The sequence below is a fragment of the Rissa tridactyla genome, chromosome 4, assembly GCF_028500815.1.
Source record: "Rissa tridactyla isolate bRisTri1 chromosome 4, bRisTri1.patW.cur.20221130, whole genome shotgun sequence".
Taxonomy (NCBI): domain Eukaryota; kingdom Metazoa; phylum Chordata; class Aves; order Charadriiformes; family Laridae; genus Rissa; species Rissa tridactyla.
Genome location: NC_071469.1, coordinates 68538694 through 68566029, shown reverse-complemented (window position 1 = coordinate 68566029; position 27336 = coordinate 68538694). Strand labels below are relative to the sequence as shown.

The 27336-nt window shown below is 42.6% G+C and overlaps 1 protein-coding gene across 1 annotated transcript in view; it reads left to right on the top strand.

Annotated features, from left to right (window-relative positions):
• MDGA2 (MAM domain containing glycosylphosphatidylinositol anchor 2) overlaps positions 1–27336 on the top strand; it is a 365679-nt gene that overhangs the window by 142455 nt on the left and 195888 nt on the right. Inside the window, exon 3 of the mRNA XM_054201390.1 lies at positions 14910–15084. Coding sequence (XP_054057365.1) covers positions 14910–15084 — 175 coding nt within the window. The remainder of the gene's footprint in view (positions 1–14909; positions 15085–27336) is intronic.

The following is a 27336-nucleotide window of genomic DNA, read 5'->3' as shown; positions in this document are numbered from 1 at the left end:
AGTAACCCAGGGAAACTAGCAGCATATGCAGATCTGCTGTGGCTGAAGCAGAAGTACATTCTTGTAGCTGGTCTGTGAAAAGATGCCTCCTAAAGAAACGCTTGAAGATACTTTTTATGGAGGGAATCATTCCCGTTGCTGTGGACATAGTGAAAGACACGTTCTCCTACATCTGCGAGTAAAACCTCAGAGCAGTGAGCTACTTGTGGATTTTCCCATAGCAGCAAGAATTGTTCATGGCTGGAAACCACGTTTGTTTTGCTGCGCGTTTAAGGAGTTCTCCAAAAATGATGTGTTAGACCCCAAAGTCCAAACATACCTCTGAGAAGGTGCGGTATGACCACAAACTTGATGCTGGTCCCTTTTGTGCTTGACTCCAGAGTTTCTCCCTAGAGCTGATGCACTTTGAGGGGAGATTCATTTAACACCAGTGTGCACTTCCATGACTGGTTGAACATTAGAGGCTTGATTGTTCTTCAGCACCTTTTTCTTATATCGCACTAAATTCCGGGGGCAGAGGGAAGATGGTTTTGTAGCACACTGTGGTTCTACGTGCTGTGAACTTACTGTTCTGTTTCCTGCGTATCTTCATGTGGTCTTGAAGACGGTGCTTTCACAGCAATAACTTGATGGTACCCAAGGACCAGGAGTTAAACCCTCAAGGACTAAGGCAGGCTCTAGAGATTGTTGCTTTTGCGTTTTAAGGAAAGAAATGCTACTCATAAAACCTAGTCCATCTGACCGGTCTGACGGTGATAGAGTTTGAACAAATGGGGTTGTTTCTGATCGGACGGTTAAATGATACCTCTTGATCCTTCTGAGTGTTTTTATTCTCTGTGCCGCTACCAGCTTGTTCTCATAGATAAAAATTATATTGTAGCCTGAGCTCTCCTTCAGCAGCTGGGGGTGGCCGTTTTGGGAAGTATTGGGTTTATTTTTGCTGCCATCCACCTGAGTGCTTGTATCTGGATATCTGAGGAGTGTGAGTGAGCTTATCAGGCTGGTAAAACCATATGCTTTTTGCTGAAGGATGCTCTGTGATTGAGGCATATTCCCGAGTGGTGCTGAAGAGCTCTTGTTATGTTAGTTGTTGTGTTCGGCTTCCCCCTCCACCCCCCCACAGCTTCTGGAGTCAGCTTAGGGGTTTTTTTCGTGGCTTTTTTGTTTGTTTGTCTTTGTTTTGTTTCGGGTTTTTTTTTGATAACACTGTTCTGGGTGTAAAGGCAAGAAATCTCAACCCGAAGATGAGTTGAACCGTAAATAAACTTAACTGTTTAATCTGTGTGTAAATGTTTGCCTTCTTAGCCAGAAGCAATTAAAAAGAAGACTCAGCTGTCGCTGTCCTAATTCATTTGGTATGCACCAGGTATTTGTTCTGGTACTGTACTACAGGACGCACAGCGCAGATGCTGGAATAAAGCTAAGCAGAACTAAAAAACGGTACTCTTCTGATAAGTACGGCTATATTTATTGGTTGTCTTAGAGGGAGCTAAAAAGTACAAGGAGCTTTAAAAGCCCTTTCTAGGGTGCACCAGCATCTTCCATCAGAACACGCAGGAACAACTTGTGTGTGTTTTGTTCCGTGTTACCTTTTTCTGCGTGGGCTGTTATTCTTCTTCGTAACAGCAAGCACATAATTAGAAACTAAACAATAAGTATTTCCCAGAGTGTTCTTATTGGTGCTTTTTTACAGAAAAATCTTGCTACACTAAGTGTCTTTTTGCTCCTTAGTTTTGAGTGGTTTGACTCATTCTACCTCTGCTTGAAAGATATAACCTTGGTATAGCCTTGATAGGTCCTTATAAATAATTATAGCAACATTATAGGCTGAATCCTCTTACTCTTGCAGATTTCAGGATCCAGGAGATAAAAATAACGAGTGGGATTTTTTTTTTCCCTCTCCCTGTATGTCTATCAATCAAAATGATAAAGATATTTATGACTTGCACGTTTTAATGGTGTAATTAGACATAATTACATGTTCAAATGATTACACATATGAACACTAATTACATAATTGAAGACAATTATGCTAACTAGGTAAATACATAATTAACTAAAAATCTCTTGTAAAATCAAGGAAATTTGCACAACAGCCAAAGAAAGTAAAATCACAATAAAAAAATAAATAACCCTTTTAGTGTGACGACTGCAAGAGCCAGCCAGCCTTTGGAGAAGACCTGGCCGTTTGACTTCTGGTGGGCTGAAGCTTAGTTCAGCTTCCTCTTCTATTTTGCAGTCTCCTTGTAAAAGGCAGGCGAACATTCAAGCAAAAAGCCGTGCTGTAGTTGCGTTTGTCTTGGTCTCTAGCAATGATTTTCTGACTTCCGTAGGCTGGATTTTGGTGGTTCATTGGGATGTATGTGGGCTTTTTATGGGACGTAATGGAGTGTGAGATGTGGTGAGATGTCCAGAGCCTCAGTAAACTCCGCAGCGCAGAAGAGCATTTGGGGATGGATCATTACTGTGTTGAATTAGTGGCTGTAGCCCCTCTTCTCTGCGCTAACAACTTTTCAAGTTTTACATATTGCCTGATTTGAAGTTTTCTTCATTTCCATTTGGAAATAATCTCAGGTCATTGTCATGATTTCCTTAGTCTTCACTCTACAAGTCTTCTCCCATAATCCTGTCCTTTTATTTCTAGCTGCAAGCTGAACCAGGTTCTTCTATTTTTCTTTTTTTTTTTTTTTTCTTCCCTTAATGTCTATTTGCAGTTCTCTTGATATGTGGGAACTGTTCCCAGATCCCTTTCCTTGGCACTCGTGGGAGTCATTTAAAGGTGTGCCAGGAAAGCTCAACAACACCTGAATGATGCTATTTGCGATTACTGCATTTTTCATAAATTTTCTTCTCGTTGGGTTCCGAATTGGAAATAAGCTAAAATCTCGAAGTTAGTAGGATCCAAACACATGCTCAGTTTCTTTTCCCTGAACAAAGGTCTTGCCAGAACCCTTCTGAACTGTGCCTGGTACAGGGCAGAAGAGACTCAGTCCTTTTCCAGCGTTGGCTAATATTGTTTTAGACTGTCGCACTGTCTGAAGGAGACTTTGCCACTTCTGCATTCTTTCAGCAAAGAAAAAAAAGGGGGGGGGGCAGAAACATGAACACAGAGGTGTTATTTGGTGTCACTGGCACTTTCAAGCAGAAACTGAGGAACTTCCATCCTGACTGAGTCCAGATGTCCCTTGTCCCATCTCCTGTCCAGTACCTGGCGTGTATAGGTACAACGTGCTCAATCTTCCAGCGTCTGGCTGTCAGGTGTTTTGGAGTTCAAAAGGAATTTGGATCAAAAGGTCATGGTATGGATAGATTTAATTCCCATGAATGACTATTCTCTCTTTTGGAATCAGTTTAGAGCCCTGAGCTTCATGTGATCATGTTGGTTAATAATTTGTGACTATTAATTACACAACACAATTATATGTTGTATTTTGAAAGAAAAAAAAACAACAAAAAAACCCAACCAAACAAACCTTGCTGTTTGATAATTTCAATTAATGCCTCTGATTCTTTATTTTACAAGAAGTTGTGGGCTTGATGCAGAATCTGTGACTTGTGCTCAGCAGCTGCTGATCTTTTCTGGCCTTAAGTTCTGTTGATCGCGTTTCCTACCAAGCTGCCTTGTCAGCTGAGCTGCCAACCCTCTCTTGTCAAGATCTCTTCTCTTTTCCCTTTCCTCCCTGCTACCTCCCCTTCCCTATTCTCCCACCTCTCAAGCGAAATAAAATGTCATCTCCTTTCTTTGTCATCACAGCTAGAACAAGTCAAATCTCAGGATCCCACTCTCATTTTTAGCTCAATGAAATTGTAAGGTGTAATTCGGCATCTGTGAGTGTTGGCTGCTGTGGAAGGAAGATAAAGCACAGCTAATGTTACTGGATCACTGAGATTTAGGGTTTAATTCAGAAAGATGTCTGGAAATAAGGCAGGTGTGCGTCTTCAGTCTCAGAGGGATGCAACGCAAGGTCTGCTGTAGGAAATGCTGATAAGGCCCAATGTGAATGTAAAGGCAGAGCCCGGTGGTCATCAGCTTCCAATTTTTAGATGGGATTTTTCTGAGTCTCTTCGTGCAACACGTCCACTATCAGTGGTGTTTGAAGTACAGCATGGTTTTTTCCGGATTACGTTTTATGAAGTTTTTAAAATGGGAGCTAGTTTAAGTAAACAGACTGATATTGCATCGCAGGAAATCAATAACCTTGGTGCTATTTGCAGAAGACAATGTAGTGGAAAAAGAGCCATTTAAACCCAGCGTTTTATGATGTTCAGTTAAGTGGATTTAATTTGTTCAAGCAGAGGTGGGTTGGAAATGTGCCTGGGTTCCTGTCGGAGTGCGGGGTGCGAGTGGTGGCATCTCTGCAGCCTTGAGCTCCACGGGAGGAGGGAAGGCAGGGCCTCGCGTGCTCCTGCGGGCACGAAGAATTAAGGATCCATGAAATCCAGCCCTTGGGAGGTACAAGCAAGTTCTGGAAACAAAGTTGTTTTCTTAGTTTTCATGCAGAAGGAAAACAAAGGCATTTCTCTTTCTATTGGTGGCTCACACTAAAAGTATGTAGGTCTCTGCCTCGTAGCATTTGCCATCTGCAGAGAAATAGCTTTCTGTTGCAATTGTGTTTTGGCCACGCATGCAGCCGCGCTGGCGTCAGCGACTGCTGCTTTTGTTTTCTCATTTACAGATACATTTATTTGTGACACTTGTCAGTCAGTTTTGGGTCTGCCCAAAAATATCTCCCCTAATGGTTGTTGCAGGAAGTAGTCAAGATTCGTAATACTGAAAGACCAGAAGAGACACGTTTTTCTTCAGTCTTTACCAGTTTACTTGTAAGTCTGACAGCATTTTGGGTGTGCTCTGTAAAGCTGTTTCTCTTGAATACTCGGTTTCTCCCAGGAGTCTTGCAGGGGAACGAAATGGGTAGAAATGGAGAGAATGAGAGGCAGAAGTAATACGTGAAAGATTGTTATAAAAGAAAAAAAAAAGCATCAATTTTAAACCGCCCAGATTCCAAGACGGCTTTGTCACTTTGAAACACGATTCTATTATAAAGAGTGACTTCAAAGTAGAAAAATCCTGTTTAGCAGCTACGTTTTCCTCTCTCTGTTTAGACTCCAGTCTTTCAAGTTTAATGGTAGAAACACATTTTTATGCCTCTTTGGCTCTTGAGGGAGACGAGTAGTTCTGGGAACGGGGGAGCTGGTGGCTTCTGGTTTCCCACTGCTGCTTGTGCTGTTGTTGAACCACAGCTCCTCAGGCCTCTCTCCTCCTCTAATGCCGTCCCACATCCCCGTCCCCAAACTGGATGAAGACATCACCTCTGGGCACCAGGAGGTGGAGTTGGTACCGCGCTGGGGCTGGCTGTGCACCCATACCGAATTTGGGTAAAACTTGGCTCTGAAAGGTTGTGCAGGAAAGACGTTGAAGGCACTTTGCTTGCAAAACTGGGCTCCTAAGAGTTATTTAGGGTAAGGTTGTGTTTTTGGACACTGTGAGGACAGTGCATTGGTTGCGTTTGTGCAGAAGTGCTGGGTGATGGAGATCCAGTACCAGGTGGTGGTTTGGGCTGTAGAGCTAGTTCCTGGTGGTGAGCACAAAGAGGAGATTTCATGTCATTCCCCAGCACTCCCGGTAAAGCCCTTTGGCACTGCTGACTTTAATTTAGTGAAATGCCTTGGGTAGAAGATGTTTTGCATAAACATCTTAAGCTGAGGAAATGGAAAGCGATTTCTAATCCATTTTATTACTGCCTTAACTTTGCCTCTTATGTTGAAAATTGATCTGCGATCGAATTTCAGTCCCTCATGTATGTTTTAAAGATGTTGATTGCTTTTCCCTGATTTTTCATTTGATACTGCAAATTTGCTGAGCTTATCACTTGCACTCTTGAGCGTGTTTCTATTACTTTAATGAGAACTGTGGCTTTTCTCTATACTCTTGCCAGTTCTTCAACATCTTCCTGGGATGTAACCCTCTGAGTACAACTGTCGTCTTACATTCCCCCCCCCCCCCCCCCCCCCCCCCGGAATAAAGTCTATCTCAACTTTTTTGGTTCACTGGTAGTTCCAAGTAGTGGTGGGACTGGCATGGAGCACATGCTTAGCTCTGGTACCACCTCCCTGTTCCCAGTCCTTTTTAGCCATTACAGCTTCTGAGACATCCTCAGAGGTAACCTCTGCAGAGCATCACTGAAAATACCGCATCCATGGACCCAGTTCTCTTCTTTACTGCTCTTCTGGTGACTGGCCTCCAGGTTATCAGCTCCCGTATCGTAGTAATTCTCTTGTAACTCATGTGAGTTTGATTATACCAGCCTTTCTTTTTGCAAACTGTAAAGATTTTAGATCATTTTACTCTACCTATATGGCAATAATAGAAACCTATACTGTCACTGGTGGAAAAAACATCCTATATTTAGATTGGCCCACAGGGGAAATAAGAGTCTGGATGCGAATTTCACAGAGTTCTCTGGTCTCATCACCAAGATTAGCTCTGTGCTCGTGGCAGTAGCTACAAGTTACAAAATGTTTTGTATTTATTAGTTTTTAAATGGTTTAAAAGCAATAGTGAATGAATTTCCGTGCATTTAAGTTATAAGAATGTGTTTATGGCTCTGGTGATTTAACATGGTATACCAACATTAGAAAGGCCACCATAAAAATTAATAACTAGGAATTCAAATGGTGCTGTGTCTGCCTGTAGATTATGTTCGTTATTATAAAGGTGAAAAGTTGTATTTCATTTTGAAGCAGATTCAGGCTGCTGAATAAAAAAGCTGAGAGAATAATAAAAATACAGCATTCAGAGATGTTTGGGTCATTTCATGAAACTCATTGAATAATTTAGTTGATGGACAGTAAATAATTTCCCATCGGGAGGGCGTAAACGTGCAAGACCTTTGTAAATCCTGCAGCTATTAACAATTTTAAAATGATATGACTTCACTAGAAACCGGGCTCTGTGAAATTCAGTGAGCTCAGCCCTTCCCAGTTAATGCTAGAGAAGGTATTTTCCTGCCATGCAGAATGAAAAAAACCTCCATCCTTCAGTGAGATATTTATAGTAAAATGTATATTGATTATTCAGTATAAAAGTGCTAATTTTTTTGAAGCAGTGAGACATCTTAAAGTCATAAGGAAAAACATTATAATCAAACTAGGATAAATTGCTGCAATTAATCATTTAGCAGGTTACTCAAAGATGTTTTGAGAAAGTATGTATAGATGTTTCCCCAGACACAACTTTTTTATAAAGAAATGCAGGCTGATTCAACTAAGCAAGATGCTATAGGAAGGATCTAAAACAGGGTCATTTTACCAATTTACCTAATGATTGCGATATTATTGTCTTCAGGATCCACTCATTAATTTCCTCTTAAGTTATTTAGTGATCACTTTAGATTTCTTCACTTACATCCAGTTAATCTTTAGGTTTTCAGCCTTTGAGCATAAGAAGTCCTTCCTCTGCAATTTCACAGCTAAATTCTTAATTCTTGGTGTTCAGATGACTTAGACCCGTGTGGTGCTTAATTTTCAAGAGTTTTGATGACAGCAGGCACAGGTCTGGGTGGAAAAACTGAGACACGAGCCTTTTAAATTTAAGAAGGGTGAAATAACCTTTGCTGCCTTGAAATTGTAGCTCTGGAGAAATTGTCTTTGAAAATGTAATTTTCATGGAGGAAAACCTCTCTGAAAGTCAAATGGAGAAATAATTTGAAAGACCAAGACAACAACAAAAGAAAAGGTGTATTCTTTGTTTGGGGCATGTCTTTACCGAAAGTTCATCCTTTCCTTACCTTAGTCCCCCAGGCAGGTCTGGACTACCCCACCCCTGTGTCTGCTGCCAGGTGACACATCTGAGATGGGCTCTGCTCCATCAGCTCCTGGGTGCTGAGCCACGGTGTGGTGAAGCTCCACAAATGCCTTTGCAGCATTTAGAGTAAATAAATCAATCAAATAGTAGGAAATTTGTGGCCAGTGTAGAACTTGGATTTGTTGCCAGCTTTAGTCTTATCTTGGGTGGCTGTTCTGTTTGTTCACATCTGGGAGATTCCTATTAGTGCTAATAGTAGATAAAACAAATGTGGACTGCTTAGGAAGTGTGTTTATATCCCATTGCTACATATTAGCCTGGTTTCTGTCTTCAGACTTGAAAGTGGAATTCAAGTGTTTTCTTTAGTGGCAGTAATGTCATCGACCGTTACCCTGTGTGTGACATGGCCTGAGGTGGTGGGAGGGTAGGATCATGTTTCACATGATCGCCATAAAAGTTTCCTGATGCAATGAGGAGTTGGCGTTGCTGTGATGTTGGGAGAAAAGCTGCATTTTGCCCAGTGTACCCAGGAGATGTGTCATTTGTGTGCACAGAATGTCAATTCATACAAAACTCCTGGCTTTGGGATGCTAAGCTCCACTGGTGAGGCTTGGGTAACTCCTGCATAACCTGGTTTTAGGTATAAAACAGGAGTCATCTGTCTTGCAGAAGTGCAGGAAGTTGAGAGATGAGGGAATATTCAGCTTAGATATACTTTTTCTCACATCATCAGATGTTGAGGTGTCCAGTCACTCTTCTTGACCCCTTCATTTATTACAGTTTACCATTTTAGAGTCACAGTTCTACAGCCTTCATCCGCAAACTCCAGCCACAGTGTTGCTATGGCTAGTATGTTTTGGGCTAAAGTGAACTATGAACAAAGCACCCAACTTGCTCTGATAGGACTTGATTGCTTGTAACTTTGTAGTTTTAATGCTGATTTTCTCTGTCATTAATAACCACAATTTTTCCTCTGTTAGAGAATAAAAGGAAGTCTTTTTTTTTCCTATGTGTTATAGCAATCAAGCTGGAAAATAACAATTTCTCTGTGATCTCTGGCACTGAATCAGAACTGATCACGTCCTGCATGTTAACAGTTACCGTCACAGACTGCTTTTAGCTAAATGAGTAAAAAATTGTGCTTTTGCATGCCAGCCTACTGAAGCATTAGTACGTGTGTAAACATAAGCACAAGAGTTGTCCCATAAAGGCCACGGCATCAGTTGCTTCCCTGGCCTGGGGACTGCGCTCCGTTTTCTCCCTCGTGTTTCTGTGAAGTTTGAGCAGTCTGGGTGCAATGAAACCCAGTCTTCCGAGGTGATTGCGTCTTGGCTACTGCAAGCTTGAGGAAATACATTTGGAAACCAAATACTCTGCAGTTCTGCATTTGTTTTGCGCTGATAACAGCTTTCCTAGCTCTGTCCAAGACAGAGGATCATCGTTTTGGACAGTAAGCAGGACTTGCTTTGGGTTGGCTGCTTTGCCACTCTTGATATTCCACGTAAGAATTTTCGAACAATGAACTTTCACCTGAAGCCATTTTCAAGTCCAGCATTTCAGACATTATTGTATGAAATAAATAGGAAGAGAATTTTTCATACCATTGTTGCATATTGATGGCCTGTAGCAATATCCATTCCAGTAACGACAGAGATTTTGTACTCTCTGTCTCATCGGGTGCGCTGCGTCATGCCGCCTCTGGTTTACTAATAATCAAAATGCAACATCATCCCCTCCACGTTTTATTTAGCTATAGGGGTGGCTAATGGTGTAATTTAGACGTCTGAATGCTTTCTTTTCATGTATGGCGGGGATGACCTGGTGAACACGTGGGAGACTTCGTACGGTAAATGTGTCGGTGTAAAACTAAGTGCAAGGTGGTGTTGTGCAGAGCGGTGGTGTTTCAGACGAGTGCTGTATCTCCTGTCTGGTGGGCATGGTGCAGGAATAGATGTAATTTGGTTTAGGTGACCAGGGGAAGGATATTTAGAAACCCTTGGAGGTGTACATTTGATTTGACTGCCCCCTGAGTCATCAAAAAGCCCAGCCAGGTGTTTTTGCACATACAAGTGAGAGGACGCCCGTTCAGACAAGGAGCTGATGGAGTCACCTGGTGATGGTCTCTGTGCTGAAGATGTTGAGCAGTTTTGTACAGAAGCCTTGGCGTTGAACAACTTGCTCTCTGCTGGGAACCTGTCCCTGTGTAAGTCAGGTGCAAAACCCGTCCCTGCCAGTCCTGCAGTGGTGGTTTACAACTGCCTGACACTCATTTGGCTCCACGACTTATTGCAGGAAGGGAAGGGGAGCTTGGTGGGGAAAAAAAGGCTATTTTGGGTCAAAGTATGTTCCACTTGGTTTATTGCATATAGGTATGAATGGTCTCCCCTGGTGTCAGGCAATGAAAACTTGGATCCGTTGTGCTCTCCTGGGGTTTTTGTGTTGTTTTGGGGCTTTTTTTTCCCCTCTTTCTTTTGGTGTTTTTAGAGTATTTTGGGATTCGTTCATTGTTTGACAGCAGCATATGGAGGCTCTGGCTCCAAGGCTGTGGCTAGGCCCAAGTCTGGCCTCTGTAAAATTCTGTGTGATTCTGTAAAATGAGCTTGAGTGTATTTCACAGGGCGCTGAGGCCTGCGGTGTGGTCCTATCCCCTCTGAATAGAAGGACGAGGTCAGGGGAGATGCAGCTGCTCAAAACTGCTTCAGATAGTTTCCTTAATTAAGGGAGCAGCAGCCACTTTCTCTTTCTTGGACCAAAAAGGGCCTTTCATGCAGCATGTCCTTTATGTTTATCATGAAGGCAGCGAGTGCTTCTTGCCTTCAGTAACTGCTGCCCCAGCCATTGCTTCCCTGAGAACAAAAATAATCACATGGAAAAACAAATTGAAGGCATTGTTGTCCCTTTTTGGGGGGGAGGAGGGGTGGTGGGTATGCTTAAGATGGCTTTTCCCAAAGCCTCTGACGTCTTTCGGCATGAAGAAATGTTCCAGCCCATCCCAGTGAAGTTGTGCAAAGGCCTTTTTTTTTTTTTTTTTTTTTTTTTTTTTTTAGGGCTGTTTGCATACAAAGGAGGAGTTTAATCTGAGGCAGGGATTTGGGGATTATAACAGTGATCAGGAGGTTCTCCTCATCCTTGTTTTCTTAGCGGTGTCAGAGGGCAGTGGCTGCAATCAGCGGCAGCGGGATGCAGGACCAACCCCAGCGCCGGCACTTGGGTGTATTTTAAGGAACGTATTTACTTGCAGTTGCTGCGTTAGGCAGATTTCACTGTCATGCTGTAAGAAAGAGATTGTCAAAACCTCATTTTCCACCAACTATCTCGATGGAAGAAAGACAAATTTATATTGCAAAATGGTTGGGTTTTGTTTATTTGGGGTTTTTTGGTGGGTTTTTTGGGTGGTGGTTATTGTTTTCAACTAAGCAAAATGGTTTGTATTCACAGTAAAGATATTTTAATGTTTATTATCTTTGAGAAAGACAGTATTTAAAACAGAAGTGTTTCATTTTTATAGCATCAAAATTAAATATTTTTCTTATTCTGCTGCTTTCTTTTTTGGGCACGAGTACTTTTGTTTATGCTGAGAAAAGTTAAGCAAAATATTCTGAGAGGTTTTGTTTCTTTTAAAATCTGCATTTTTAGCCTAAAAAAATGTAAAGTCTGACTCCTACTCAAGTTGCAGGAAAGCTCGCTGAGAAAACTGAAGCTGCAGGGTGAAATACAACTCTGTGTCTCAGGGCATCTGCTTAAGCCAATAAAATACTGTCAAATATATTGATGGTTAGAGAACTTATGGGCATATACAAATCAGACAAGTACATAGGTCATGATATGGCTGGATGGGTCATAACTTACTAATTTTTAAGAGTTGAATAATTTCTAATTGAATTGTTCATAAATCATTTCTTACTTCCGCATGTTTGGCAAGGAAAAAAAAAAAAGAAAAGGAAAAAAAGAGAAAGAACAGAAGGATTTTATAAATAAAGACCATAACCATATGGCAGAGCAATGACATACATGGGTGGGATTCCCAAGAATGCATTGGAGTAACAGAGAGTACTTTGGCAAACTGCATCCTAAGAAGCCAGCAAGTCCATATCTGCATAATAGATTAACATTTATTAGTCCAATATGTGTCTGCCATGATGTGTGGACATAACTTTTTAATTAAAACTTTCCATTACAAGCAAGAATGGCTTTGCCTTCTCTGCAGAACAGAATTTATTTACCTTCCCATGTTATCCACGCTGTCTGAGTGGACGTGCGGAGCTCGTGGTGCTACTTCTGCACTAGGAACTGGGAGCTTCCAAACAGAGGAGCAGTTTAGGAGTAGCAAACGCTGATAAAATGCATCTGGGTGAGCAGTCATTTTGTGCCAAGTTATTTGAAAATACTGGAGTATCTGAACTATGTGAGTATACAATCTAATGACTTTTTGTTTGCTTTGAAGTTAGCAATCTAGAGGCTTTCCAAATCCTGTGCTGTGGCCGCACTTGCTCTGAATGTCACTGTGTTAAGCAGCGCTGAGGGTTTGGACACTAGAGCCATGAGATGCTCCATCCCTAAGGATGGATTTGATGGTCTCAGTCTCTTCATAGTCATCAGAGGCCACCCCAGGGCACGGACAGGAGCTTGCAGTGGGTTGAACGGCTGAGGACCTCTCTGAAGAGAGACATCTGCCTTTCCTGTGCCTGGTTTTTGATTACTGCATTGGCATAGTGTTTGAGAGTCATCTTTCTTCCCAGTGCTTTCCATAAATTTCAGTGCACTGTTGATCAGCGTGGGTTTGTGCGCATGTTGAGTTAAAGCTAGGGGAAATAATGAACTGAAGTTAAATCAGACTTGTGACATTCCTGGAGGATATCTTTTAAGAGAGAATTTAGTCAACAGAATTCCTTTTTTTTCTTCAGGGATCTCTACATATACTGCAAAATTATTTAATTTTTTTTAAATTACTCTTCCTTCCTCTAAAACATACATATATATATATTATTTTTTAAGCTGAAAAGTCCACTTCTGTTTACAGCCAAACAGGATCCTGTTAAAATTCCTTATAATAAAGAGAAGATATATATAGATAGATAGAAAGATAGATAGATATCTCAATGTTAAGATGCAGCAGAGGGGGAAGGCTTTTGCATTCATAAAAAAGATAAAACCCTGACAGTATCTAACTAAGCTTTGCTGTAATTTTAATGTTACCAGTTACATAGGTGCTGATAATACTTATAACATGTTATTTAAGTGAAGTTCTTTTGACAGGGTAGACTGCATCCCACTTGAAACTTGTTGTGGGAGAGGAAAAGGAGGAAGAGAGAAGTAAATGCTAAAGTAAAGATGCTGTTAATTATTTTTCCCATTAAAAATCAAATAGAGCTGGTTTTACAATTCTGATTACATAAAGGGAAATAAAACATGCAAGAGGTTCAGTGAACATCTCAAATACTATTTTAAAATACTTCTCAAGCATTTGAAATCTATATGATGAAATTGTATTCTGCAGCATGCAGAAGCTGAGTGTGTGTTCCCAAATTATCCTGCAGCACATTTATATGGATGATTTAAAAAGCCCTGGAGCCAAGAGTTTAGAATAGAAGTACAGACAGATTGAGACTGGTAAATATAGCAGTGCTAATAGCGTCTCTCTCACATGCAGACCGAATGTTGTAGATGAGGAGTTTGGCATATTTGCTTTATTCCGGAGCAGCAGAACCCTGTGAGTGTTTTGCAGGTCACCTGGCAAGAGGGTAAAGCCAGTCGGGCTTATGAATTTAACAAGCCAGAACCAGATGAATAATTTTTGGAAGTATTTTTTGCTGTAATTTCAGCCTCTGAAGCCCACGCCTACTCTCCTTTCAAGCGGGTGAGAATTCACATGGGCTGCAGCTGGTCATGAATTTTTCAGTTCAGTGCCTTATGTAGAAGATCCCTCCTGTCCAGAAGTTCCCAGTGTGAGGAAGGCTGACCCCTGCCAACCTTGTGCTCTTGTGCAGGTTACTGGGATCCAGACCGCAGTTCTGGGTCAGGACTGAGTATGGTGCAACCCAAGTGTCTCCGCATTCCTCTGGGGGAATGATCTCCCTCCAGCCAAGGCAAGCCTTAGGGCTGCCTTGGCATCCACCAAGGGCTGCACGGCTCAACCATGGGACCTTCCTGGAAGGCTGGAAGCACAATGTATCCAGCTCAGACTTGGCTGGGCACGGAGACAGGCACTCACGCTGGTCCAGGCACGCTATTCCTGAGCTGCCAAGGCTGCAACACCTTGTCCAAACCAAGCCAACAGCAGCTCAAGGTTGCTTGTAGACAGCCTGCCTAGCAGATCCCAATGGATCAGTGTCTAAATGCTATTCTTTAAATCATGGCTTTGCTGACTACCTTTGGGCATGAAAAACCTACCGTTTAAAAAAGGAGTTTTGGTCTGGAGCTTGAATGTTGCTTGTCCTGGTCATTGAATTAGTGTAAACTGAAAGATGAAGAGGTACCTGGGGAGTCTCCGGAGGTCTGGTGCATTTTATGAGATAACTTAGTCCACTGAGTCGTGCAGACAAGGACTTGGGTCATTGAGCATGGGTGTTAGTAATGTGTGTATCCACCTCTGTGCAGCTGTTGGTTGTAGTGGGCTGTTACTGGAGTTTTCATGGGTTTGGCATTAAAAAGTTCCCTTTAAATGTCTTCACTTTTGGAAAATAATTACCAGGGTAAAGGAAGCTGTATTTGCCATAAATGATACCTTTTCTGGTGAGCTTTGCTTGTTGCTGTTCATGGGGAATTTTTCTGCAGCCGTTCCAGCTGTGTGTCACAGATGGTAGCTTGAGTTGTTCTCCATATCTCTGCTAGTGGCGTTTATTTTTTTTTTTTTATGGTGTGTTTCCATCAAAAGTAATCAACTATTTCTAAGAAAGGGTGATAAACACAAAATTACTATTGAGGGGGCTCCTGGATGAAGTGTTTGATTGTAAGCATGAGCTATTCAGTTTTCTGGAGAAGTTCCCTGAGTCCTCCAACATAAAATCCTGGCCACCGCATGTGAGAGTCTTGGTTGGGTGGAGAGATCTATACTCTGCTTGCTTTTACAGACTTAAAGTAACAATCTTTTTTGGTGCTCGCTCAGATCAGGTGGACCAAAACAGCAGGAAGTGCCTCTGACAGATTTCAAGATTCGAGTGTCTTCAATGAAACCCTGAGGATATCCAACATCCAGCGACACCAAGGAGGACGCTACTACTGCAAGGCTGAGAACGGCTTGGGTTCACCAGCCATAAAGTCCATAAGAGTGGACGTGTACTGTAAGTAAACCGCTTGGGAAGTTCTTACTATGCTTTTTATTAATTCTTATAATGTCTGGTGTTACAAAGAAGTGACCAGCTCTTTCTGAAACCCAGTTTTAAACAGTACTTTAGAGCAGGTTCTGCAGCTTTTGGGGGTATTTATGGGCAGAAGGCTTGTGGCTGCTGGCAATGAAGTCGGGTGGGGCTGCTCGCGTATGGAAATATCTTTAAACAAAATCACGATAATTTGGTGAGAAAGATGAAGCTCCAGTACAACTCAGCCTGCTTAGATATCAGAGGAAGATTTGTCTGCAGCTTGCATAGGGTGAAGATCTAGTATGTAGCACAGCCCTTAATCGCTTGTATTTTTGACTGTGCTTGCCCTCAAAACTGATATGGGAACAACTACAGATTGTTCTTGTGTTTTTTGCTTTAATTGCTGCTGAAAGATTTTGCCTTTTTTTTTAATGGCAATCTCTTCATGTTCCTGTGATATGCAGTTTTCAAGCTGCACTTGAAATGTTGAGCAGTGAAAAAATACGAAGTATTGACAGAAAAAGAGGGAATAATTGAAAGCATCGTACTGCAATAAAGGCACAAAATGGAATTTAAAGAAAAAAATAAATCCCATTCTGACTTGCACAGACTCCAGTGTCAGTGAATGGGCTGGTTAGATGAAGCACGGCTCTTGCTTGTGATCAGGTAGTTTATTGGTGTCGGCTTAATGGTAAACTTTGCATCTGACACTGTAAATGGTGTGACCGGTCTCAGCTGTTGGAAAGTGAGAAGACCTGAATGCCTCAAACAACTGTGGTTTTGTGTACACTTCAGATTAAGAAAAACTGATCAAAATCTGCTCGAAGTGCTCCGAAGACAGCAAGTTTTTGCATATAAACTTGGAGACTGTTCTAATGCAAGTAGTGTTGTGTAAACAAATATGTTTACGTGCCACATATATAGTTACAAAATAGCTAGAGCTCGAAGTTAGCCTTTTAATCTCCCGAGCCCTTCAAAGAGAAACCAAACTGTCTTATGACTATACAAATATTGGGCTCATGTTTCCTTAAAAGTACCCTCCCTCTGTCAGATGCATCTCAGGATATATGTTAATTTAGAGACCCAAGTGGTGACAATTTTGGGGGGTTAGTTGTGGGATGGGGGGGGGGTGGGGGGTGGGGGTGTGCAACTCAACTGCCTTTTTGGGTGGTTTTGTTGCCCAGTTTGTGCACTTAGGTTCGTGATGTGCTTAATGAGCTATAACATACTAATGCCAAATTTGTAAATTTGTAAAATCTAGTGGGAGGTGTCCCTGCCCATGGCAGGGGGGTTGGAACTAGATGATCTTTAAGGTCCCTTCCAACCCTGACAATTCTATGATTCTAAATCCTTTATGAACGATAACTGAATCAGGAATTAATTGCTCATTAATATGTTGGAGTCCAATAAATGAACAGGCAAACTTAATGACCGATTATAAGCATACCATGCAAAGAAGTTCCAAGCATCCAGTGTTGGTGTCGGGGCCGGATGGAGGTTTGGAGGGAGGAGCGAGCTGGATGCCCAGTCCAGGCAGCGCTCGGTGCTCAGCGGGGCCGGTCGTGGTCCCAGCACTCGGGTCAGGCTGCCCCAGGGAGCCCCAGCGTCCTCCACGCACACACGGCTGCTGAAAGCATTTCCTAGGTCAGCCATGTGTAGCTCTTCAATTCAAAACCCCAAGAGCAAACGTTTAAGTCTGTTGGATACTGTTTAAGCACTTCTCTCTTACCCCAGCATCCATGTATTAGATTCTCCTTAATTCTGAATTTTAGGCATGGTTGTGAAAACTGACGTTGGCAGGAAAAGCAGTCTCAAGTCTGGGACGCTACATGGTCCAAACAATAAGGGTTGAGAACGGTTGTTTTGAAATTTTGATTTTTCTTGAATTTCCTTGAGACCTCCTTCTGGATTATGTCTTTTTCCTTGTATCGTATTTAGTTTAGCTATTACTGTGTGCTATTGGATTTGCTGTCTGGGATTTATTACGGGTTTAATTTTGGTTTTTACATCATACGATGCTTCTTAATGTGCCTCAAGTACAGATGATGTCTTTCTGGAAAATACAAACTTCAGGTTCCAGCTGTGAGTAAATCCTGGGTGATTTCCCTTCGTATGCAGGCTGATATTTCACTGGGTATTTTCATATGTTAATGATCAAATATTTGCAGGCAGGCAGTGTTGCTGTGGTAAGCTTAAGGTGCCAGTGAAGATTGGATCTAGCTGTGAAAAAGATACAAGAAAAAACCATGTACCCCACAGAAAAGCTCATAAGAAATCAAAGTATTGGAAATTGAATGTTGCTGTCAAAATTTCCAAGTAGCTTAAAATATTTTTCGGTTTTTAGTTTGTTTTTTTTTTTTTTGTTGAAACTTTCTGGTTTCATTTTCTGTTTGTTGAATATTTACTTTGTATGTTGTGTATTCCATGTCAAGAACTCTGGGCAGTGGTGAGCAGGAATATTGGGGGTGGGCGCTTTTTCTTGAATAATTGCCCATGAGACGCTTTTGCTCAGAGACCCCAAAACGAACCATAAGGATCACAAGTACTTAGCCAACATTTTCTATCAAAATGTGTTTTATTTTTTTAGCGAACACACATTTAGTGAAATTACATAGGGAAAGACAGTTTTCTTACGGATTTAGGTAACTGTCAAAAACAAACCTGGGGAAAAGAGATGATGTTCCCTTTTGAAAGCAACACTTTATCATTAGAGCAAAAAAGAAGTGGTTTTCACTTTTTGATGAAACCCTCAAATGTGTTTAAGGACAGAAGTGAAATATTTATATTTCTTAAAAACTGTATGGGTGAAAAATGACTTTAGAAGCATCTTGGCTTTTAAAGCTACAGAGAGAAAACAATATTAAAATTGTGCTCCATGTTAGCTTTGGCTCAAGAGCACTTCCTAAGGGTTAATTTAAGTCTTCAGCCTCTAATTTAAAATTTGAAAAGGCACTATATCTGTAGCTTGAAAATGAATTGTTGAAAAAAATCCACAGAAAATCTTTGTTTCCTCATTCATCTCTGTTATTGACTTGCTGGCTGGTTGGGAAGTTTTAATATCAACATTTGGATGGGAAATCTCACTCTCCAGTAATTTCCTGTTTTTCATTTTCTAGTTAGCTCTGGCATTCAGCAGCACTTGGAGCCACGTTTGCTGCTACTGCAGTAATTAATTATCCGGATATAAGTGGTGAACGAGCCAGAGCGTTGGGCTGCGTGAGAAGAGAGGAGGTAGTTAATGTTATTTTATGGACTTTCTGCAGTCTTGAAAATGCTTTTAGTCTTGTTTTTGTAGGAAGGCTCCATCAGAGGCTGCCAGATGCTTTGCATAGATCTACACTTGTCAGGTGGCTTATTTGTTAAAGAAGTCTCAAAATATCATTATTAATTTCTCATGATCTCAGATGACTTTGACCAAATCTTCTGACTGCTTGGTCCTAGGTGTTCAAGAGGTACTTGGTGTGTCTTCTGTAAAGATGATCTAAACTAAAGCTCTTGGGTGGCTGCAGAGCGTTTACAGCAACCTGTGGGTGGACACCAGTGGTTGGTACCTGGCCTGACTGGGGTGTTTTGGGTCTTGCCCATGGTGTGGTTGGGAAATGACAGTGAACTGCAGTCCTGTGCCAATCTCCATCCCCATCTCTCACCCAGCACTCATTTATGTTTGGGACCATCTAGAAAGGGTGGACACCAGGTCTCAGTTCACACATTGCATAGCAGGATCTAGATGGAAGCTTCATTCAGTATTTGGAAGTAAATAATATTAGTGGTCACAGATAGATGCATCTTATTCCTTCATTGCTGCAAGTTCAGTACAGGTCCAAAGGTTACTTGTTATAATTTTTGTGTATTCAGGTATAATTCTGATTAACCACTTTGTAAAGAAACTAGCAGGCTGTAAGTCTGAATTATATGCTGCTTGATGGTATAGTACTTTTTTCTTCTCTAAGAAGTTAAACAAAACCCCAGACACTTTATAACTGCGTTCATGGGTAAGGAACACAGCTATGGAGTTACACAAAACTCATGCAATCCTTTTGAAAATAGACAGGGGGGTAAATCCTCTGTTGGACTGAAGGGAAAAAGTGCTTTGTGAAGAATGAGAGGCTCACGTTGTTTACAGTCAGGCGTGTAACCGTGTCCCCTGATGGGCTGGTTTTACTTGGATCACATCAGACGTGCCTGCTGGATGACTACACCTCGGAAAGCTCAAGGAAAGTCCTTCAGGTGCAGCATTCCCATCAAGCTGCAATTAGTTGAGATGCTGCTTTTAAAGATGCGTCAAGGAAGAGAGGGAATTTGCTGGCGCTTCGACAGGTCATGGCAGTGGGACCATACAGTCTCTTCTGTTCCTATAACACAGGCAGATCTAAGTCAAACCTTTGAAAAATAGCAGTCCCTTTTGGTCTGGTGTCAAAATACTTGAATGTAAAAATGGTGAAGACAACCCAGTGGTTCAGTGTTGCCAAAGTTCTCATTTATTCTACAGCTCCTTTTGGAAAGAGCGAGGAGTCCAAGCCTGTTCCTGGGCAGGCACAGAGCTTTCTTCCAACACTTCTCTTTGGTTTTCTTTGCTAGTTTCTTTCAGAAAGATCTCCTTTTTACTTTCTGGGGGGATAGGACTGTGGTGAATAGACTGGTAACAATCTCTTCTTTAGAAGACAACTTTCTGTCCTTATTTTATGTGTCTAAGAAAATAGTTTTTTGCTCTCCCAGCTTTGGCTGAAGATCCTTGTCTCTCACATCAGATTGAAACAAATGCGCTTGGTCCCCGTGGCAGCGTATTCTCAGGAGGGAGGTTTCCATCCTTGTTGAGCCACCAAGAGAAGAAACTGCCTCATATATCCCAGCTGTATTCATCCTAGACTTGAACTCTTTTTCTTCTTTCTGTGGAAGTATCTCTTTAAACTACATCTCATCTTTTCTCTTTGAAGAAAAAGCTTTTGTACTTGACTCCTAGCAAAATTTTTGCTTGACTTATGGAGGGCACTTTCTCCTTTTATAAGGAAGGAAACTTACGGTATAAATAAAGTATTTTGATTTAAAGAAGCAGAGCTCCTACAAGGAAGCTTTTTCTGCTTGTTTCTGAAGGGCAATTTACCAAATTTTTAACAAAAAAGTACTAATTGCTTAATTGAAAATGTACTTTTGTATTCCTCTTGCTTCACGGATACTTACGGACACAAGGGCAGGCTGTACACCTTGAGTAAAAGAAGGTGGGGCAAAATAACAGGTTTGTGTTAAAAGTTTTCTTAGATTTGGAAGTCAGGATGAAAATTGTTCATCAAACAGATTTAGTGCACAGATATGTTAAGATTTTATTGCGTGGTATATAAGGGACATACATTGTGCACAAAACACTGCTTGTTGAGGAAATCTGTAATTCCAGGATTAAGAGGTTGATCTGGGGGTTTAGGGGGAACAATCATTTCTTTTGCTCAGAGATCCACTTAAATCTTTGCTTGCAGCTCTGTTTCCAGAAACCGTCCCTTTACACAAGATCAGTTAGATCCACCACGAGGTATTCCTGTTTGCATGAGACATATATGGTCCTTCCACCGTCAGCCGCTGCTGTGTGCGCTGGATTTTGGTGGCTTTTCCATTGCAACAGCATTATGGCAAGGGGGAGGCCAGGGCAGTTGGATGCAGTTTATTCACAGCACACAGTTTATCCTGTGGTGGGAATATGTCCTGTACCAGTTCCAGTCCTCTGTATTACGCAAAGTTAGAGGAGGGGGGAGGCTCCTGCAGGCCCTGAGTTGTTCCTCCTAAATACCTCTTGATGTACATGTGTATTATGTGTAATATTTGTGGGGGTCGCAGTTGCCTTGGGTCTCTGCTTATCACCTGTGAGGGTTCCCTAACTCTTTCACTTCCGGGTTCAAATCTCTTATTTCAATTTTTTTATGGGTTACTTGCATGGTTTCAGGTTCTCTGATGGGTCTCATGGCATGTGGCTGCAGCAATTGCTTTTGCTGTCTGTCGTCTCCATTGACACAAGGAAGTTTGTGGTGTTGACAGCTTCCCTGGGCTAGCTGTGAGCATCATCAGGATGGCATTAGCAAGGAATGCTCAGGATTACATCCTAATCTGGTTGTGTCAGTGAGGAAGAGATCAAAGACCTAGCTTTGGTCTTAATTGGAGGCTCAATCTTAGAATCATAGAATCACAGAATGGTTTGGGTTGGAAGGGACCTTAAAGATCACCTTGTTCCACCCCCTGCCCTGGGCAGGGACACCTCCCACCAGACCAGGTTGCTCCAAGCCCCGTCCAGCCTGGCCTTGAACCCCTCCAGGGATGGGGCAGCCACAGCTTCTCTGGGCAGCGTGAGCCAGGGGCTCACCACCCTCACCTTATTAATAGGAATCATTTTATTCTGAAGAGTACCCTTTTCATAGGTGTTGTGCATGAAAGACCTCATTAATGCCTGTCTCAGACCGGAGATGTTGCTTGGCTGTACCTGTCTCCAAGGCTTTTTGATGCAACTCAGGCCTGGAGTCAGGAGGGACAGGACCTCCCAGCTTCAACATTTACCATGTGGGATTGACTGAAACATGTTCAGTGTTGACAGATTATTCTAGCAAACAAGGAGCATCACAGCTTTCCTGCCTTGGGATGACACAAAATGCTGCTGATAATATGTGTCAAATGACAAAAATATCAAACTGCTAATCTTCTTCAGCAGTCGAGTGTGTCTCCTAGTGGCATGTGCAATCACGAGTCTGCAAGAGAAGTGTTATTCAGAGGGAACGCGGGGTCTGTAATTCAGAGATCGTGACGCTCATTTCCCTTGTCAATCTGGAAGAGGATGTTGTTGCAGGGAAATGCGGAGTGTTGTGCAGAGGGACGTGGTTGCATTGCTCTCCATCTCTGTCATTAGTGTTAATGGCAGTCACACTGCTCCGGCCCCGCGCTCGGCAGTCCCAGTTCACCCGTAATTTTCTGCCCACTGCACAAATCCTGTTGTTAAGAATGCAGAATCAAATGCAATGTCGATAATTATTTAACTCCCAATAATTGCTCCGTGGGGCCGCTGCAGAAGTGCTCGGCATCATGCTCCACTTTCTGCTGCGGCGCAGGGCCATAGGGCTTGAATGTCGGGAAGCCATGGCTTCGCTTTATCTCTTTATAAACGGCATATACACATGTGTGCACACAACTAGTGTGAGAACGCTGGCTTATATATAGCGAAATAGAGGGGATAGTGAAGATACAGTACTGGGAATGGGGAGGGGAATTAGCTGAAACCACCAGCTGCTCCTCACGTTGCTCCATGTCCTTCTCAGCCTTCCCTGGTTCACCGCATTTCTAAGGAGCTGGATTGCAACTTGCTGGGATGAGGAGGAGGTGATGCTTTCTCCCGGAGTGCTATTTTTGTCTGGATGAGATAATTGTGTGCTCCTCTTGAATGATAAGAAGGCTGCCCTCTGATTCCCTCTTGCAACACTGATGGTATGTGGCCAAGTCTGCCTGACACTGGGAAGGAAAGAGGGTGGGGAATTTTGGATGGAAAAATATTTAAAAATGAGATCTCTGCACTAATTCTACTGAAGCAATTAACACGTAAGTTCACAGGAAGGATTTATAGCAATGGACTATCTGTTTTATGCATACAACATTGGTGGTAAAAGTAAGTATTGCAGATGGTGATTTCTGGACGAGTCTTAAAAGTACCTCCTTAGGTAATTGCCGCATTTCGGTCTTTCAGCATCCCACGTTCTCCAGTTTCAATTGCATGAAAGTCTTAAAGAAATTCCTTTCACTCACTCAGCTTTTCCGTCCTAAATAACTTCCAGATTTTAAAATATGGGCCCTGGCAGCATCCACTTGTGTAGGTTCACATGTTATTGTTGCTGCTAGAATGCCTTTGAAGCAGGTGGGTGGTGTGTGTGCATGAGCTGAACCTCTCTCCTGACCACTGTAGTATTCCTTTACATTTTTTTTTCTGAATAACACAGATGTATCTGTTGGGCTAGTCATATTATTGTGACTGTAACAGCGGAGTAGCAGCTTAATCCTTTTTTGCTCTGTGGTTCACCTGGGCAGACTGTGATGTTGATGCTTTGGCACCTGCTGAGCGCGCTCCGCGTGCTGCTCGGGTGCTGAACCCGCTCCAACAGGTCCGTCTCCTTCTTGTGCTGAGGACTCCAAAGCCGGACACAGTTTCAGATGTGCGTAGCACACATTCAGCTCCTGTTGGGCTTTGCAGTGGGGATATTTCCTGCGTGGGCAGCACCTTAATTGCACGGTTTTGTGGTGCGTATTTTCTGCACGCTTCTCTGCAGACATTTACATCGGTCTCCTGGCTACAGCAATTAAGATATAATTCAGGGATCGAAAATATAGTTCAGTTGCTTCATTATTTTCTGTGCTGCCTCTTTGACTTGTATTTGCCTTGTACTGGCTGCAGTGAATCATGCGCTCTTATTGCAATGACATTTTTAATTTCCATCTCTGGTATCTACCAATATTCATTGATATGTTATTTGATCTTTTTGTTTGGCCTTTCATTCATTAGAAGCTCAGTGACATGCTTAAATCCTCATTCACATGGTTGGATGAAAGACCAGAAATAATGAATGCAAATTAAAAAAAAAAAAAAAAAAAGAAAAAGAGGGAAATTAATATAAAGCAATAGCATAAGCATTGGCATATAAGGAAAGCAAATATATTAATCTTTCATCACTTTTTTTGCAATAAAAGACGACACTTTGAAATGAGATATTCTGCAGATGGAAACCATTTAAAAGCTTTCCAACACTGGTAATTGTAATATTTCAACATGAGAGAAATACAAATTTAATTTGTGGCTTTCTGATTATTCCTTCTTTGAGGTCAAATTTGTGCATTACAACATTAAAGCCTCTGCAAAGGGCTGTTCTTGGAGTTTGCTGGAAGAGGCCCATCTCTCGGCAGTCGGCAGCCCGGTGGTGGGAGAGGCCAGGCTGGCTGGGGTGGGTGGCTCCAGGGAACGCTCCAGTTGGGTCTGCACAAGACTCACAGCAACTGGGGTATCTGACAGTGTCTCCATCAGACACCAGTTCATTCCCTAACTTGTAGAAACACAAAGATTTCGGTTCAGTCCACATGATGAAGTACATGGGTTTTGGAGCCACAGAAGTGTTTGGAGAGTAAACTTCCTGTGGGAGAGGTGCTGCACATGGGTTGGGGCAGTCCCATGCACAAATCCAGGCTGGGTGGAGAATGGATGGGGAGCAGCCCTGGGGGGAAGGACTCCGGGGGTGTTTGTGGATGAGAAGCTCAACATGAGCTGGCAATCATGGAATCACAGAATCATCTAGGTTGGAAGGGACCTTTCAGATCATCGCGTCCAACACTGACAAAACCCACCTGTAACCCATGTCCCTCAGCACCATGTCTGCCCAGCTTTTAAATACCTCTAGGGATGGCCATTCTACTGCTTCCCTGGGCAGCCTGTTCCAATGCTGGATAACCCTTTCGGCGTAGAAATTAATGAAACTCTATGAAGAGAGGAGGAGTACAAGCAACTGCTTTAGAGATCCCACACTTATATGCACAAGGCTTTTTTGTGAGACTACCAGAGCCACTGCAGAAAGCTAGATATTAGTGTGGACCGGTTGGTGTTAAGCCATCTTGTCATGGCTTCCTGGACTTCTGGAAGTTAGCAGATCCTTGGTGAATATATCCCTATGAATCACCTGGAGTAGCATCAGTCCTGTCCACCAGCAATGAGCAGATGTCCTTTGCTCCATCACTGGGAGGTAGCCACAGTGGGGTTTTTGTGTGATCAGCAGCCTAGGTCAGCCAGAAGCAACTGCTGAAGCTATGATCAGATGTACTAATGCCCAAACTTGCTGCCTACTATTTTTTGATCCATCCATCTCTTTGTTTCCAGCACCACTTTGAAACTCTCTTCTGCTCAAACAGAGAAAAAGGAGTTGTGCGTAGTGTCTGAGGTCAGAGAAATAGCAGCAGCCAGGGATGCTCACCGGTACTATAGATACCTGGTGCAGGTTGGCCACCACGCAACTGCAGCTTTACTGGGAGCGCAGGGAGAAAGGGACGGAGGAGGAAAACGACTGACCTCCAGTGCTGTCGAAGGAGGTTGTTCAAAACCATCCTCTCGGTGCAGTGCCAGGACTCAAGCCCCTGTCTGAGAATTTTTTGCAATGGCTGAAGCATGAGAGCATTAAAACATGCAAACATCTTGAGGAAATTGTGCCTTTCCTTAAAAGAAATGTAGAAGGGGTAGATTTCCTCTCCCTGTCATCACTTTGGCCTTTACTTGTGCCTGCATTTTCCACTACCCTGGGAGAATCTGCTTATCCTTCGCTATCTTTCTGACGAATCCTTTGGCTGGACAGTTGTATCACAGAGAATTACGCTGTCTAATTATCGCCTGAGGAGGTACAAGATTGCAATGGAGGATGCATTTGGGAAGCTGAAGGGCAGACGATGGTATCTCACAAACGGATCAGCGGCTGCTTAGCAATATTTGGCTGAAATTAGTTTCCTGCTCTGCATGTGCACATCATCCGCGGGGGTAAGGGAGAATGCCCAGACAAGGGTGGGAGTGTTGCAGAATTTCTGAGGGCAATGAAAAAATCAATGGGCTACCCTTTATTATCCAAAGAGAGGCTTGCCTCGGGCACACAAGCAGAAATACCTTTTGTAAAGATTTGTCTTTTTTTTTTTTTTTTTTTAAATTTCAGCGCATGTATATATTTCAGGAACTTCTCTGTAACTTTTCATCCTTTTTTTTTTTTTGATGGAAAAGATTTTGTCGGGAGATTGAAGACCGTACTCTTCACTGCACAAGACCTGCTTATTCCTGCTTTTTATATGGTTGTTGCACGTTAGAGTATAGATGTTTCTGCTTCCCCTGAGTAGGGCAGTGTCATGTTCTTTGTTTGGTTTTGGTGCTGGTTTCAGTTGAGGTCCCGATGCCAGGTGTGGGGGGGAGGAGGGTGGGTTCTCTGCCACGGGCTTCAGCTCTCATGGGGTGGTTGTGAAACGAGGTCTCCCTGTACATTTGTGTGAAAGCCACCAGAGCTCAACCAAAGCGCTCTCCTTAACAAAAAGTGGAAATAAAAATGGTGTTAACGTTTTTCATGAGAGCCTCTGACATCAAAGCTGCACTGTTTCCCATAGGTTTGGAGTTTTATTCTTATCATCTTGTTCCTCTAACTTGCAAATTGGGTATGAAACGCCTGGCAGTCCTGATCTAATGATTTGACTGAGTGGATGGCAAGGTTGGCGACTGACAGTGGATTTTGGACTGGGACTATTTCCAGCAACGTTTTTGTTTTGCAGGCAACAGCGGAGCTGGTGAGACAGGGCTTGTGGAGACATGAATTACTGCATTTGCACCTTCCCTGAAAGCCTTGGACGTGGGGTGCTGGTGGCGTCTCTGAGGCCATCCTTGGTGGTGGTGCTCCTCTTGGCATCTCGGGGATTGTCGTAGGTAGTACTGGTCGAAATAACACTTGCACCTCTGCTGCACATCCTGGCAGTGAAAGATGTTTTCCTGACGTAAGTGGTGAGGAGCAGAGAGGAAGGATGTTTAGCAGGGTCAAACAAAGCCCAGCGTGGTGCGTGTGGACATTGTTCACCACAGTGGTCCATGGCAAAGGTACGGAAAAGTAAGGAAGGACGTAGCTGTGTGTTGTGAAACGAGTGGGGTAGCTGTGCCGTAAAATATTAATGCGAATGTGGAGCTCTTACAGTCATTTCAATCCCTTTTTACACCCCCAGCAGACATGCTATTCAGACTGAATTAAATAGCTTTGCAGTGACTGTTAAATGTTATCAGTTCCTTACGAGCTTGTGTGCATTTTTATTTTCTACAGTGAAAATCTTTGTACAAGCAAGAGGGGGAAAAAAAAAAAAGCCTGGTGTTGTTCGCACTGATGAAAGGTTGTATTTATTGCTTGTAAAATGCCAACAAAATACTTGTATGTTCAGGATTGAGCCAGAACGATAAAATGCTTTGTGGGCTTCATGAGCTGCAAAAGTCCTGGTTTGCAGTACACTTTCAATCAAATTTTTCATGGTAAACTTTCTTGGTTTAATTCAGCTGAGAAAGGTCTGCTGGGGCTGGAGCGCAGTTTCATGTGTGGAAGGGGTGGCTGGGATGGAGCGAGCAGCTGGGTTCTCCTGGGAACCATCTATTCTATTCTTTTTTTGCTCTTTTTTTTTTTACCTTTCATAACTGCACGTCCGGTTTTCAGCTGTGTGGAAGCCCCTGAACTG